The sequence below is a fragment of the Colius striatus genome, chromosome 25 (genome assembly GCF_028858725.1).
Source record: "Colius striatus isolate bColStr4 chromosome 25, bColStr4.1.hap1, whole genome shotgun sequence".
Taxonomy (NCBI): Eukaryota; Metazoa; Chordata; class Aves; order Coliiformes; family Coliidae; genus Colius; species Colius striatus.
The window spans coordinates 1,223,827-1,239,348 of NC_084783.1; the positions used below are offsets into that span (position 1 = coordinate 1,223,827).

Sequence of the window (15,522 nt, forward strand, 5' to 3'; positions counted from 1 at the left end):
ACCTCTGCCGGTACTTTGTCCTGCTGCGGTCTCTCTCTGTGCTAGGGCTGCAATAAGCAGGCCTCAGAATAAAGTGTGAGCTGCCCTCAGAGCAACACCCGTGTCGTGTGGATCTCAGGCTGCGCTGTTCTGTTCTCCCTTTGGCCTGAGTGGCTAAGAACCTTCAACAACTCACTCCTATGGGGGGGGAAAAGTGCTTTGCTGAGCTTCCCGTGTCCTGCCTCAGTTTTATAAGCAGGAAAGTATCAGCGCTGACACTTGTGTGTGCTGGCGAGGAGCTGCAGCCCTGCTCTCCGGGGCTGGTGGGGCTGAAGGCGAGGCAGCCGGGCTGAAGGTGAGGCGGCCGGGCTGGGGAGGAGCGGCTGAGTCACGGGCGGAAGGGCAGCGCGGAGCCGCGGCTGCGGGGCAGCGGTTGCCTCGGCTGGAGCCGGCTCCCGGCGCAGCGCCGTGACTTTCGGTCCCGGATCGAAAGCGGCACTTTGAAACTATGAACTTTCCCCAGGCGAGAGCTATTTTTGGGGCGTCCGCCGGTGCTTCCTTTTAAATAGGGAAAGCTCTGCCCCGGGCTCAGCCGCTGCTGCCGGGGACTCAGACCCTGCGGAGCGTCCCCGCACCCGCTGCCGGCTCCTGGCGGCTCCTGCTGCTCCTTTCGCCGCGCCCGGAGGCCTCTGGTGAGTGTAACGGCTTTCAGCGGGGCTGAGGGATTTCACGTGGATGGAAAGACAAGGTCCAAGGTGCCCTCAGGCAGCCCAAGGCTGGCTGTGTGCAGGTATCCACCTGCCCAGCACCAGTGGCTTGAAAGGGCTTCCTCCGTGTGCTTTACTGGAGGCTGCAGGAACCAGCTGCCTGGAGGACACAGACACTTGGATTCACCTCTGTCCATTATTAGTTGGGCAGTTGTTTTAAACCAGTTGTAATTAATGTGAAATGAATGCAAAGGACTTGCTCTTTGCTTAATAACAGGGCTGGGACGGGTGGAGGAGCAGTGTGAGACCTGCAAGCGCCGAACAGATGCAGCAACAGTCCTTGAGAGCGGTGAGGGAGAGGCTGGGAGCTGCACAAGCCCCGTGAGGAGCCCCAGCTCCCCCATTGCTCAGCGTTGTCCCGTGTCGCAGGTTCCTCGGGACAGCAGTGCTCCAGTCCTCACGTGAGCCCCTGGGGAGCAAAGAGCTGCTGTGGCTTGCGTGGTACCCACAGTGCAACGAGGGTGTCACAGGGCACAAGCTGGAACAGGAAACAAACCTTCACTCCAGAGGCCGTAATATGCTGTGTCCATCGGCGCCGCTGCCGTGCAGGGCCCAGGCTGCCAGCTGAGATGGCTCCAAGCACCGAGCTCCAGCCAAGCTTCGAGGACGTCTTTCATATCCTATCCCAGACCCCACCAGATAAACTCCTGAACCTCACATACAGACTGAAGGACTTGACAGTTGGGCCCAGTGGCAAATTGCTGCAATCCATGGTGCTGTTTACTCTGGGGCAAGAAGTACGTGCACGGAGCTGCCTGGTCGCCTTGGGAGATAACCCAGCGGCTCGGTACATCCACCAGACCAAACTGGCCACTGCCACAGAGCAGGAGGCTGAGGAGGGTCTGCAGCCTCCCCAGCTGGATGCAGGTGCCATGGTGCAGCTGGCAGAGGTCTACTCGGTGCTGGCAGAGGAGAACCTGTGCAGTCGTGAGGCTGTGGCCAAAGCCCGCCAGGCTGCCACCAAAGCCTGTGCCGCCAGCAAGGGAACTCGGGGGGACAGGCCCCATATCGTCCCTCCCCGGGAGCAGGACAGACCCGGCTCTGCCCTCAGCGGGAGCCCAGGTGAGAGATTTCAGCCGCTGAGGTCTGCAGACGCGGGGTTTATGCAGCCAGGCACCCCGGGCTACGTGCTCAGAAGCTCCCCAGTGCCCATCAGAGGCAGCTCCGAGCTGTCGGGGCCACGGACGCTGCGCTCCTGGGGCAGCCCCTCCCTGCCCAGCCACCTGGAGATCAGCGCGTCGCCCACGGTTCCCATCAGCAGCCAGCGCCCTCCCCAGCCGCCTGTGCCCCCCAGCAAGCCCCCTCCTCAGCAGCCTGTGTCCCTCACCCAGCCCCCTCCCCAGCAGCCTGTGCCCCTCAGAGAGCCCCCTCCTCAGCAGCCTGTGCTCAGCAGCCAGTGCCCTCCCCAGCAGCCTGTGTCCCTCACCCAGCCCCCTCCCCAGCAGCCTGTGCCCCTCAGAGAGCCCCCTCCTCAGCAGCCTGTGCTCAGCAGCCAGTGCCCTCCCCAGCAGCCTGTGTCCCTCAGCCAGCTCCCTCCTCAGCAGCCTGTGCCCCTCAGACAGCCCCCTCCTCAGCAGCCTGTGCCCCTCACCCAGCCCCCTCCCCAGCAGCCTGTGCCCCTCAGACAGCCCCCTCCTCAGCAGCCTGTGCCCCTCACCCAGCCCCCTCCCCAGCAGCCTGTGCCCCTCACCCAGCCCCCTCCCCAGCAGCCTGTGCCCCTCAGACAGCCCCCTCCTCAGCAGCCTGTGCTCAGCAGCCAGTGCCCTCCTCAGCAGCCTGTGCCCCCCAGCCAGCCCCCTACCCAGCAGCCTGTGCCCCTCAGACAGCCCCCTCCTCAGCAGCCTGTGTCCCCCAGACAGCCCCCTCCCCAGCAGCCTGTGCCCCTCAGACAGCCCCCTCCTCAGCAGCCTGTGCCCCCCAGCCAGCCCCCTACCCAGCAGCCTGTGCCCCTCAGACAGCCCCCTCCTCAGCAGCCTGTGCTCAGCAGCCAGTGCCCTCCCCAGCAGCCTGTGTCCCTCAGGCAGCCCCCTCCTCAACAGCCTGTGTCCCTCAGGCAGCCCCCTCCCCAGCAGCCTGTGTCCTCCCCTGGTGACAGAGCAAGCCCTGGCCTGCAGGAAAGCAGCTGGTCCAGCAGGGCTGACCCTCACTCCTGGCAGGACACAGGTGCCCAAGTGCCTCGGCTGGAGAAGGTTCTGCAGGTCAGTTCCTGCCACACAGCTCACTCCATTTCCAAAGCACAGCCTCCTGCCACAGGGGCCATCAAGGAGCCTGTGGAAACCAGTGATGTTTTCAGCACAGAACCTCACTCAGCCAATGCAAACACAGACAGAAGGCAAGAGGAAAAGCAACTGTCTACAAGTCTTCCTGACTGGAGAGCTGCAGGGGATGCTGGTCCTGCCCACACACCCATGGACTCCTCTATTCCAGCAGGCATTGCCCCTAACTCTGCAGCTGCTGCCGTTTCAACCTGTTCCCTTACTCCTACCTGTTCCTCCTCAGCCTTCCCCCCTCTTCACGGAGCTCCTTCCAGCTTACCACACCCCCCTCCCTTCTACTCATCCCCTTCTCCAGCCTGGCCTCCTCCTCTCCAAAGAGTCCCCACAGCAGAGCCAGATGCTGAAGAGCAGAGGTTCTTCACTTTTGTTGTCCTGCATGCCACTGAGGATGAGCCCGTTGCCCACCGAGTCAAGCAGCTGCTGGAGGCCATGGGGGTCCCCAACGGGGCCACGCTCTGTGGGGATTTCTCCGTGGCCGGCCGCAGCCACCTCACTTGCTTCGAGGACGCGATGGAAAACTCTGCTTTCATCATCCTTCTGCTGGCCAAGCACTTCCTGTGCAACCTGTGCATGTTTCAGACAAACACTGCTCTGATGGAGTCCATCCTGAACCCCTCCAAGCAGGACTCTGTCATCCCTTTCGTGCCCCGGGAGAACCCCCTGCAGCGCAGGGAGATGCCCAGGACGCTCAGCGGCCTCATCCCCCTGGATGAGAACTCTCCCGGCTTCTCCAGCACGGTGAGGAACACCTTCACCAGCAGCAAGATTGAGAGGAGGAAAGCCAAATGGGAGATGATGATGAAGACAAGGAACCTGCAGCTGTATCAAGAACAGTATCAAGCGTCACAGAACTTGGCTGCTCTGAACCTTGGCTGCTCTGCCACGGGGCCTCTGCCAGCAGCGTGGTTGGAGCAACCCCCTCAGCACTGGCAGCCTCCCACTTCCACTGTCCCTCCTGCCACATACCCACCTCCTCCTGCTGCTCAGCCCAGGCCTCCTCACATGGGTCCCCTTCCTTTCCACGACCCTCCTCTGCCATCAGGCCACCTCCACGTGCCGCCAGCCGCGGGAGCCGGCCCGACCCTCGTCATCCAAAACGCCCAGATGGTGCAGATCGGGGACCACAACATGATGCAGGTGGAAAGGGGGGCAGCCAGGGAGGAAGGACACAGGTAGGGTGATGGCTCAGACAGGCAGCAGCTCAGCCAAGGCCTCACACACACTCCACTCCAGCTCTGGGCTGTGGCGGCTCTGCTGGGACAGGGACTGTTCCCTGCTGAGGGGTGAAGGTGCTGCTGTGGTGAAGCACAGGAGAAAATGGACATGGACACGCTGCAGCCCCTGAGAGTCACAGAATCACAGGAGCATTACAGGTAGAAAAGACCTTTAGGACCAAGTCCAGCCCTCACCCACACACAGTTTTTTCCTTGTGCTTACTTTCAGGTACCTGAGGAGACGTTTCCCTGGTCTCCCGAGGCCTCACCATTAAATCTGAGTTCATTTCTTTGTGTTTGTTTGCTTGATTTTTTTACCTGTAGGATCAGCAGAGGGGCAGACAGGGACACTGGGAAGCTGTACCCCTGGGGTGCAGGGAGGGGGGTTCTGTTTCTGCTGCTGCTGCTGGGGAGGTGCAGGGACACGGCTCCACAGAGCTCTGAGCTGCAGGAGATGACTGTTCCCAGTTCCCCTCTGAAACTACAGAGAGAGAAGCTTTTTGTTGGTGAAAGACAAAATTCCCCCGTGCCTCTGGAGTTCAGAGCTTGAACTATTGCTGTGTGGAAGAAAACTGTTCAAGAGCTGAGATGATACACCAGGTAGGAGACTAAATGGGGAACTTTAAAGCTGTGCTGGGGGTATGGGGGAAGGAAATGCTAAAGGAAAGGTGAATGAGGAGGGGGAGATGTGGAGAAAGTCTGAGGAGGCAGAAGCTGAGTGTGTACTCCCTCATTGTGCAAGCTCAGAGGGGTGCCTGGGCTCCTGCTGAGGCTCCTCCACCTCCCTGTCACTGCCCTGGGGAGGAAATCTGCTGGGAAAGGGAAAGCAGTGTCACAGAAGGGGTGGAGAAAGGCCATGAGCAGGGAGGTGCTCTGCAGCACCTGGCTGAGGGCTGTACCAGACAGGTGTCTCCTGAGCTTTTAACACAAGGAACAACTCTGGAGCAAAGCCCCAGAGCCCAGGCTCTTCCTCCCAGGGCTCCCACAGCAGCCCTTTGCCTGCTCTGTCAGTAGATGTCAGCCCAAAGCCAGCAGCCACGGCACTGCTCCCTCTGCAGCCCACAGCCCCTGCTTCAGGCAGCACTCATCCTGCTCCTCACCCTGGGAAGGAGCCTGAGAGCTGCCAGGGTGGACCTCGAGTGCCAGTGTGACTGACAGGGGGAGGTGACCCCACTCAAGGTACTTGTGCAGACGTGTGTGTGCTCTCAATGCTCTCCCAGAGGCTCAAGAGGAGCCAGCACAGTCTGGCAGCCAAAGCACAGGGCTCCTGTGCCATCCTGGCCCTGGGACTGCCCAAGCTGGGCACTACAGGGCTTTTAGTTCTTGTCCAAGAACCATCTGAGCTTTACAACCAACACATGTTTCAGAAAGACATTAGCAAGTCCTTGGAGGACAGACTTGGGCTGACAGTCATCCCCTCTGAGGGAGCTCACTGGGCTGAAGCCTCCAGTTCTCACCTTTCCTACCTGAAGCTTGTTCTGCACAAAGCTCAGCCTCCCAAACAAGGAGGAAAGCTCACTCCTGACACAAGGATCCCCAGCACAGAGGAGGGACCAGAGCAGGAGCCCTGGCTCCTCTGAGGATGGTAGGACACGCTGTAAAGGAGGACAGTCACCTCCTGCCCCGTGCTGAAAGCTGCAACTGCTGCCTTTTCATGTCTGAGCAGGTCACATTCCCTCAGGAGAGGCCAAGGACATCTGCAGGGTGATGCTGGAGAGCCTGGGCACCAAACTCCAGTGCCAGCTCTGGAGATCCTGGGCACAGCAGATGGAGGCAGATGCAGCAGAACTGTGGCTGCCACACGTTTGCATTTCAAGCCCAGAGAGTTTCATCTTAAAAAGCCACAGGTCCCTTGGCAGGGGGCTGCCCACAGGTTTCTCCACCTCCCTCCTGCTCACCTCAGGGATGTTTAGCTCCTCCTGGACCTCCTTGGCTGAGAACCAGCACAAGACACCAGGCTGGGATAAATGAAACCCCTATGTTCTGAGCAGAACAAGAACCACATGAAGCACTGCTATTTAAAAGCTGCCATCAGTTCCTGGCTTCCAGCTTTGGGACAGCTTGGGGTTTCACTTTGAAGGACCCAATAACAATGACTAACCCAATTACTCTTTATAGAGTCTGCTGGAACCCTCCCAGTGCTTGCATTCCTTATTTCCCCTCTATTTTCCCCTCTCAGTCACCTCTGTTACCGTAGGTGTTGTGTTACTGTGATTCCTGTCATGGTGCAGTTGTGACCAGCACAGTCCCACCCCTTAGGAGAAAACACACACACACCCCCTCCCCCTTCTGCTTTCTATAAATGTCACCCAAACCTGCTCTGCTGGGAGCTGCCCTGGCTTGTAAACAACCTCAACAGTCACCTCAAGTTTGCTCAGGCTGGAGAAAGGGACAGACAGGGCAGCAGGGCTGTAAAACACGTCAGGGTTGGGTTTGTTGGGCTCGTTTCGATGCTCACGCTGCGTGGAGGGCTGAGTGGCTCAAAGGTTACTGGGAGCAACTTCCAGTCAAGAGCCACAGCCCCGTTTTAACCACAGCAGCAGGTTCTCTCTTCCTGCATTTTTCAGGGCCCTCATTGGTGTTGCTCACTCCACAGAGGCAGCTTTGCCACAGAACCACAGAGTCCCAGAATGGTGGGGCTGGAAGGGCCCTGCAGAGCTGCTCCAGCCCCAGCCCCTGCTAAAGCAGGTTCCCCTCGCTCAGGGGGCACAGGAACGTGTCCAGGTGGGGTTGGAAACCCACTTGGATGAGTTCCTGTGTGCCCTACTCTAGGTGGTCCAGCTCTGGCAGGGTGGGTTGCACTGGATGAGCTTTTGAGGTCCCCTCCAATCCTTAAGGTTCTGTGACCGTGATCTCAGGAGTTGCTCCCATTCCCTTCTCCTGCCAGCAGCTCCCTGCAGTCAAAGAGCACCACAGACAGCAACCTGCTTCATTTACATCAAAAGGCCAAGCAAATAAAGAGGGGTGTCAACTTCAGGCTCAGTGTCATCCTTTTGGAGGGGAAACATTTGCAAGTGCAGCACAGCTCAGCCCCTCCCAGGAGTGAATGAAACAACTGCATCTGTTGCTGGCAAACACCTGGGATTTCCATCCCCACAAGTGTCTCACCCCTAGGAAACAAGCCGGGGGTATCAAGGCTTAGCAGCAAGAAGTCCAAGGCACTGGCATCCTAGCAGCCACTTGTTGTTTTATTAATTAAAGTTACGAGCGCTCGTCAGCTCACAAACAAACGAGTTCCATTCCTGCAGTTTAGTTCAGGTTGCAGCCAAAAGGAGAAGAAAACAATGATACAGAACGTAGCTAAACTAACTCTGCACTTTACATCTCAGTAAAAGTTAAACCTCCTTGCCTTATAAATAAATGTTATAGTTAACACTGCAAAAGTGTGCTGGGTGTGTGAGGGCAGAGCGGGGCTGGGGCTGATGGCTACAGGGGCCTGTAAATACAAGTGGAGAAGCTTCAGTAGCGTATAGTGAGCACACAGCTGCTTGTCAGGGTTCTGCTCTCCCTGTCTTGACCTTTCCCAAAGCTCAGAGGCAGCTGTTTCAACCCTCAACTGTGTTTTCCACCCTGCCTGAGGCCAAGAAACCAGGCTGCCAAAGGCCAGCCCCTCCCCTTCAGGAGCTCAAGTACTGGCACAGCCTCGTGTTTACACTGAGGAAGGTTCTGCTGAGGGAGGCAAACACCTACCCTGAGCCTATAGACCTAAAGAGGGAACCAAGTTGTGTGCAGATCCTAATGGAAGAAAGAAGCTTTGCCCAAAGAGCAGCCAAATGAGATGTCAAACCCAGTCCCTGCAGTAGCACCGTCCTCAGCTGCAGAAAGCACCACAGGCCCAAACCAGCTGCTCCTACATCCAGGCAGGTTGTGACAATGGGTGGACAGAGCCACATGGGTTGGTACTAACAAACCTCAGGAGAACAAGGTACCTGGGACTTCCATTTCCTCCTTCAGATCACTCTCATGCAAACGTGCCCCCAAGACTCACCTGCTGTCCCTCACCCCCAGGCAGCACCCACAGCGTGAGCCCTCCAGGGCTGGTTCCACGGGCACTGCTTCAGCTCTGACATCTGCACATACCCACCCTGGAAGCCCAGTCCCTGCTGACCTCTGGAGCTGAAGGGCCTCTGTCTGTGCTGGGATGGAAGTGAGGGTGTGCAGACTAGGCAAGCCAAGGGCTTGAATGCCACAGCAGTACTTTGAAGGCAGGTGTTTTTCCTCCCCATTCATAAAACCCACCATCAGCTGATGAAACTAGACAACCAGAACTGACCTTACTCTCTCTATCTTACAGCACTGAAGAAGTCTTGCAGCATACATAGGGCCTGGCTCTAAAAGAGAAGAGAATAACCCAGCTTTATGCACAATCATTGAACTCTCAGGCCTTTAACATCACTTGCTACTTGGCCAACCGAGGGAGAGGAGAAAACAACCCCATGCTGAGCACACCCAGCCCTATGGCTCTGCAAAGGAACCACCTCAGCTAACACAGGACCCTTGGCTGTCACACTCGTAGGGCATCACATCTGAGAAGGGAGCTGGGGGAAAGAATTAGTTGGGGGGTATTTTATTCCTCACTTGCATTCCTCTCTGTTGGGTCACTGGGGATGGGAAGGGCTAGAGCACGTGTGTGATGTGTGGCTGCTCCAAAGCTCAACGCTGACCTAACCCAGCACTAACAGGAGAGGAAGCAGGTCCCAGGAATCTCTGTTTTCCTTCCTTCTCAGGTGGCTGGCACGGGAAAGGGCAGGGGCTGCAGCCTTCTCTGGACACAGTGCACTGGAGAGATCTGGTACCTGAAGATGACAACCATGAGGGACAGCCACGAGCTCTCCAGCCTCCTCCTCTCCTACCCCTGCGCTTGATGGTGACGGATGAAGCCAAAGCTCAGGGCCCATCTCAGCAGGGCGACAGCCTCGGGTACCTGGGCAAGGACAGCCCCAGATCTCGGGCTGCACAACCTCTGGGGGGTGAAACAGGAGCTGGGAAAGGCCAGGGACCTCAGCTCTCCCGCCCTAGTGCAGTTCAATGAAGGCCTCCAGCTCCTCGGGGATGAAACCCTTGTAGGGAATCTTGTGCTTGTCCAGGGCGCGGGCAGCAAGGCACTGAAGGGTGATGTAGTTGAAGGGCTGCATCATGCTCTTGGTGAGCAGCTTCTCATCCAGGAGCTCGTAAGCAGTCTGCTTGAAGGCATTGGTGGCATCCATATGGGCTCCAGCCTCCATCAGGGCGCTCATGATGAGCGGGCAGCCGTTGCGGGCAGCGACGTGCAGCGGGGTGTTGTTGTCGTAGTCACGGCTGTCGGGGTCAGCCCCACACTCCAGGAGCAAATTCACCACATGCAGGGAAGGGAACTTGCCCACGGGGTAACGTCCCACCGTGGTGGTGTCTTTGTCCACGGCCATGTGCAAAGGAGTGAAGCCGTTCTTGGCCCTGGGGCTGCACTTGAGCAGGCGGTAGATGGTCTGGCGCTTCTGGTGCTCCTGCTCCGGGGTGCACTCCACCTTCTCCAGCAAGAAGACCAGGTGGAGGATGATGGCCAGCGTCTTGGTGAACTGCGCTGAGTCAACCACAGGGTCCTTGCCGTGCACAAGAGCCCTCTCCACCTCCCGGACCCCTTTGCTCAGTACTCCCATGAGGTCGGAGAAGCCCAGGTGGGTGGCTAAAGTGCCTTTGGAGCGGTCCTGAAGCACGTAAGAGAAAAGCTCTGCAAAGGAAAGGAAGCTGCTGGCAGTCATGGGGCTGAGAGGCTCCAGGTTGCCTTGCTGCATGTCCAGGGCGTACTTCCACAGGTTCACGCAGCGCTCGAAGTTGCCGGAGTCGGCGTAGACGGCTCCTCGGTAGCGGATGTAGTAGGAGGTGTCCGGGTGCGAGGGGCCCAGGATGCGCTCCCGGATCAGCAGCGCCTGCATGCGCATCTCGTCGGGGTCGGTGATCAGGGCTTCCAGCTCCTCCAGAGAGCTCACCTCCCGCGAGTAGTCGTAGGCCAGGACGAGCTGCCGGGGCTCGGGTTTGGGCAGGTACCGCCCGCCCTCGCAGCGCAGCTCCATCGCCCGGCGCCAGTACTTGTGTGCTCCCAGGAGGTCGCGTTTCTTATCCACGAAGGTGGCGCCCAGCAGCTCCAGCGCCTCCACGGCAGCCTCTCGGCTGCAGAACACGCCAGGCACCTGCCGCTCATCCTGACCACAAGCTGAGGCGCAGCACCTCTCACACCCCTCTCCGCTGCAGCCCTCAGGAGCTTCCTTGCCTTGACTGCTCCCACCCGAGGCGCAGGCCCCGCGGCGGCTCGCCGCCGCCTCCTCCTGCTGCAGCCCTCCTTGGATGAGGTACTCCACAATGTTGGTGTGGCCGGTGACGCTGGCAGCGAGCAGAGGGGTCATGCCGTAGCCGTCCTTCTCCATGCGGGCCTTGGAGCGGAGCAGCAGCTGCAGGATCTCCAGGCTGCCGGACTCGGCGCAGTCGTGCAGCGCCGTGTTGCCCTTCACGCTGCGGCGGTTGACGTCGGCCCCTTTCTCCAGCAGGTAACGAGCGATCTCGCGGTGCCCTTTGTAGCAAGAAATCATCAGGCAAGTGTGGCCGTGCCGGTTGGCCACCTCCAGGTCGGCCCCTCGCTCCCCGACCAGGTAGCGCACGATGTCCAGGTGCCCGTCGAAGCAGGCGGCTCGCAGCGGCGTGGAGTTGGTCAGCGTGGTCTGGTTCACCGAGGCGCCGTGGTCCAGGAGGCTCCTCACCACCCCCAGGTGCCCCGCGGCCGAGGCTGCCCAGAGCGGGGGGGCTCCCTCGATGGTCTCCCCATCGAAGCTGACCGAGCCGCCCTCCTCCACGCGGGCGCCGCAGTGATCCAGCAAATACTCCACCACGTCCAGGTGCCCGTGGCGGGCGGCGATCAGCAGCGGGGTGCTGCCTCCCCCGGGGCCCTCACCCCCGCCGGGCCCCGCCGTCAGCGCCTCCAGCTCCTCCCGGCTCCGGCTGCCCAACAGCTTCTGCAGCAGCTTCAGCTTCCCGTCGCGGGCCGCGTTGTACACGGCCGTGCGCAGGTCCATGGCGACCGCGCCGGCCGCTCCCTGGCCATGGACCGGCTGCTCCCCCCCCCGCGCCCCCGGCTCGGCCTGGGGCAGGGGACGGGCGAGAGCGGCCGCCCCGGGGGGGAGGAGCCCCGCGGGGCCGGAGCCGCCCGCCGAGACACCCCCTCACCTCAGCGCCGCAACCTTCAGCCTCTCCGCCCGGCCGCCATCTTACGCTGGGACACGAAACAAAATGGCGTCCGCGCGGGCAGAGGGGCCGGGCGCCAGGAGGCCGACGGGAAATGGAGTCCCGCGCGCTGCCCGCCCCGAGGGAAGGGCTCCAGGGGGACTCGGTTTCCCGGCATGCAGCGGGCCGGGGGGCGGCCGCCGCGGCTCTCGCGGCGTCGCGCGGGGCACTCTGGGAAGTGTAGTCCCGCAGCAGCAGCGGGCCTGCCCCGGCCGGCGCTTCCCCGCCGCGCTGAGGGCCGGGAGCGGGGCCCCGCACAGGGCTTTAGCGGAGCCGGGTGTGCGATGGCGACCCGGGCTGTGAACGCTCCTCTGGGCCTTACAGCGTGAGGGGATTCACCAGCCACAGCCCGGGCTGTGAACGCTCCTCTGGGCTCTACAGCGTGAGGGGATTCACCAGCCACAGCCCGGGCTGTGAACGCTCCTCTGGGCTCTACAGCGTGAGGGGATTCACCAGCCACAGCCCGGGCTGTGAACGCTCCTCTGGGCTCTACAGCGTGAGGGGATTCACCAGCCACAGCCCGGGCTGTGAACGCTCCTCTGGGCTCTACAGCGTGAGGGGATTCACCAGCTACAGCCCGGGCTGTGAACGCTCCTCTGGGCCTTACAGCGTGAGGGGATTCACCAGCCACAGCCCGGGCTGTGAACGCTCCTCTGGGCCTTACACCATGAGGGGATTCCGTGGGAGGTTTGACTCCCTCCTGAAGCCCGTGAAGCGACTGAACAGCCACACAGCGTTCTCCCGGCGCGGTTTTAATTGCAGCGAGATCGAGGGTTTGGCAGAGGTGCAGCGTTTGTGCCCCTGGGGAAGCCTCGTCGCTACCAGCAAACACAGGTTGACAGCTTCTGGTGCCCAGCGTGCCACAGCCCGTGCAGCTCTCTCCACTCCTGAACGGTAACACAGGGCTGCAGCGAGGGGAAAGGGAGTCAGAGCAATAAATAGCCTCGCTTAGAGGAGCAGAGCTTTAGTTACCAGAGCCTATTTTTAGGGCATAAGTTGAATTGAAGTGGCTCTAATGTTGATGTGGGGAATTGGCACAGGGTTTCTGCCGTTGTGTTTTATTTATAGGCGTTTCTTCCCCTTTCCAGGGAAGGCAGATTCACCTCATTGTTATTATCATCTCTGTCGTTATTATTCAGCCCATCCAGCCACCCATTTGAGTCTTGTCTGGCATTACCTGGGATTATCCTGCTAATGCACGTTGCCTTCACACACAATATCGGGTTTGTTGCTAAGAAACTGCTTTTTGCATGACAGACAGTGTGGGCCTGATGTTCTCTCTCTTCAGCAGCTGTTGGAGCTGGGGCCCCAGCGCTCCCCACAGCCAGAGGGGCTGGGGCACAGTCCCCACACGAGTGGGTCAGCTTTGCCTGGGGAGGACAAGGCTTGAAAAGGAGCAAAGGTGTCTTGAGCATGTCCAGGCTGCCAGGGACAGGGCAGCAGCCGTGTGTGGTGGGCTGTGTGCTCCGTGGGAGTGTTGCCCTGGGCCCCTGCATGTGGGTGTGTGAACACACACCTGTGATCACAGGCTGAAAATGGTGTTCTTGTAAGTAAATAGGTGTTGGCAATCACAGAGTCATTTAGGTTGGGGAAGCCCTTGAAGCTGCTGCAGTCCCAGCCCTCCCCTCACCCTGCCCAGCCCAGCACTGGCCCACAGCCCTCAGCACCTCAGCTCCAGGGCTTTGGGATCCCTCCAGGGCTGGGCACTCCCCCAGCTCCCTGGGCAGCCTGGCACAGGGGCTGACACCCCTCTCAGGGGAACAGTTCTGCCTCAGCTCCAACCTCAACCTCCCCTGGGGCAACTCCAGCCCCTTTTCTCTTGCCCAACCCCCAGCTCCCTGCAGCCTCCTGTCAGGGAGTGTCAGAGAGTGCTCCTGGCTCCCCTCAGCCTCCTCTTCTCCAGGCTCAACACCCCCATTCCCTCAGCTGCTCCTCCTCAGGTTTGTTCTCCAGACCCAATGAGTTTGGGCACATGTGGTCCCTTCAGATGTGAGCATCCGAGCCTTCTGTGCACAGCGAGGGCAAACACCTATCAGCTGAAGGTGTGGGGGCTGTGGGGCCTTGGGCCTCACCTCCTCTCTATCCCCTCCTGCAAACTTCCCTCTGTGACATCTGCAGCCCTTGGGCTGTTTGTGCTGTTTGTGCTGCAGGTCAAGGCACAGCCACGGTGACATTTCCTCTCTCTGCTGGTGCTTTCATGTTGCTATGGTGATGAGATGCACTCACACTTCTATCTGAAGTATCTATTAACTAAAGCTTCCTCTTAATTTCCCCTCTGCAGAACACATTTGGAATTCACCAGAACACCAGGTAGGCTTTTTAGGTCCCATATTTCCCTCAGAGCCTGCCTTTGGTTTGGGGTGGGCTGTCAGAGACATCACAGGGTGGAACAGCAGCTGATGGAAATGGGATCCTTTCTTTTTTCCCCATGAATACAGAAATCAGTTATTGAGAGAATAAAGAGCACAAGGAGTAATGTCACAACAGCCTGTCCCTGGAGACTGGTGAATAGGGAACAGCCTCCAGCCTCAATACCTCACCCCAGCCCAGCTCTGAGTGGGTTATCTGGGCTGGGGGCTCGAAGGCAGCAAACACAGGGCCAGACAAACCCTGGGGCAGGGTTTTGGCCATGTGAGGGGCAGAAACCAGAGGCACTCGGGTTCATCCCATTCAAGTTCCTTTGTCACTTCTCTCCCGTGTCCTTTGGTGTCCCTTACTGAGGTCACCACCTAAAGAGTTAGTGTCCCAAAGCACAGAGGCAGCACCCAAAGCTGGAGACTGTCTCCTGGTCTGGGTTGGCATCAGAGCTGCAGCTCCTGCTTCCATCCACACAACAAGCAGGAGTTAAAGAGCTGCTGGTGTGTGACACCCCAGCTGAGAGGTGGATCCCTGCGCTGGAGCTGCTCCCTGCAGCCTCCCACAGAGCTCTGCTGCTGCTGCCAGGAATCCTTCCTGTGTCACAGCCATGGAACAGCAGCAGGCTCTGAACTCCTGGGACAGAAATGAAGGGCTGCAAACCATTAGGTTAGAAGGGCTGTGGGCAGTAGGTCAGAGAGGTTTTCCTCCTCCTCTGTTCTGCTCTTGTGAGACCACATCTGGGATGTCGTGTCCAGCTCTGGGCCCCTCAGTTCCAGGACAGGGAGCTGCTGGAGGGAGTTCAGTGCAGGGCCACAGAGATGCTGGAGTGGAGCATCTGCCTTGTGCTGAAAGGCTGAGGGAGCTGGGGCTCTGCAGCTTGGAGACTGAGGGGTGACCTCACTGATGGTTATAGATCCATCAAGGGTGGGTGTGAGGAGGCTGGAGCCAGGCTGTGCTCAGGGATGGCCAGTGACAGGACAAGGGGCAATGGGTATAAACTGGAACAGGAGAGGTTCCAAAGCAACACAAGGAAGAATTTGTTCCCTGTTGAGGTGAGGGAGCACTGGCAGGGGCTGCCCAGATGGGCTGTGGAGGCTCCTTCTCTGGAGACATTCCAACCCCAGCTGGATGAGTTCCTGTGTGCCCTGCTCTGGGTGTCCTCCTCTGGCAGTGGCTGCACTGGATGAGCTTTCCAGGTCCCTTCCAGCCCTTGAGACTGTGTGATTCTGTGATCCCTCACCTCCATGCCACATCCTCCACAGGGCCCTGGAGCCTCCTGTGTTGGCTGTGCAGGGTGATGCAGAGAAAGCCCCAGTGGGTATTCTGAGAGGAGAAAGGGAAATGAAATACCCAGCAGAGGAAGAGAAGATAAAAGCAGACGTTTTGACAGAGCTGCCAGATTGTGTGGCAGGAGGGTTGGGTTCTTTGAAAGTGCCATTTCATGTTCCCTGTCAGACAAGCTGAATTACACAGCACTGGCTGCTGGAGCTGTGGCTTCATTTTCTTCACAGAAGTAATGACAGGGTACTTAAAAAGCAAGTGAGTGGATGGCTAAAGTATTGGGCAGAGACTAACACATCTAAGCTGAGGCCCCACCTTTGCCAGAGACTCCATTTGTGACCTTGGGCTGGTCATTTAATCTTCCTGTGTCTCATTTCCCTGCCAGTAACGTGGGAA

At 59.2% G+C, this 15,522-nt stretch overlaps 3 protein-coding genes across 3 annotated transcripts; 2 read left to right on the plus strand and 1 right to left on the minus strand.

The window, feature by feature from the left end:
• The first annotated feature begins 396 nt into the window (after positions 1-396).
• On the plus strand, positions 397-4,513 carry TICAM1 (TIR domain containing adaptor molecule 1). The gene is made up of 3 exons (XM_062014772.1): positions 397-671; positions 964-2,371; positions 2,573-4,513. The coding sequence occupies exons 2-3, from the start codon at positions 1,316-1,318 to the stop codon at positions 4,196-4,198; spliced, it is 2,682 nt and encodes an 893-aa protein (XP_061870756.1). The 5' UTR covers positions 397-671; positions 964-1,315; the 3' UTR covers positions 4,199-4,513.
• Positions 4,514-7,406: 2,893 nt separating this feature from the next.
• FEM1A (fem-1 homolog A) lies at positions 7,407-11,487 on the minus strand. The gene has a single exon (XM_010204550.2). It carries the CDS (start codon positions 11,277-11,279, stop codon positions 9,252-9,254), a length of 2,028 nt encoding a protein of 675 aa, XP_010202852.2. The 5' UTR covers positions 11,280-11,487; the 3' UTR covers positions 7,407-9,251.
• LOC133627757 (uncharacterized) lies at positions 11,307-13,123 on the plus strand. Its single transcript, XM_062014773.1, has 3 exons — positions 11,307-11,612; positions 11,756-12,381; positions 12,576-13,123. Exons 1-3 carry the CDS (start codon positions 11,307-11,309, stop codon positions 12,739-12,741), a joined length of 1,098 nt encoding a protein of 365 aa, XP_061870757.1. The 3' UTR covers positions 12,742-13,123.
• The last annotated feature ends 2,399 nt before the right edge of the window (positions 13,124-15,522 follow it).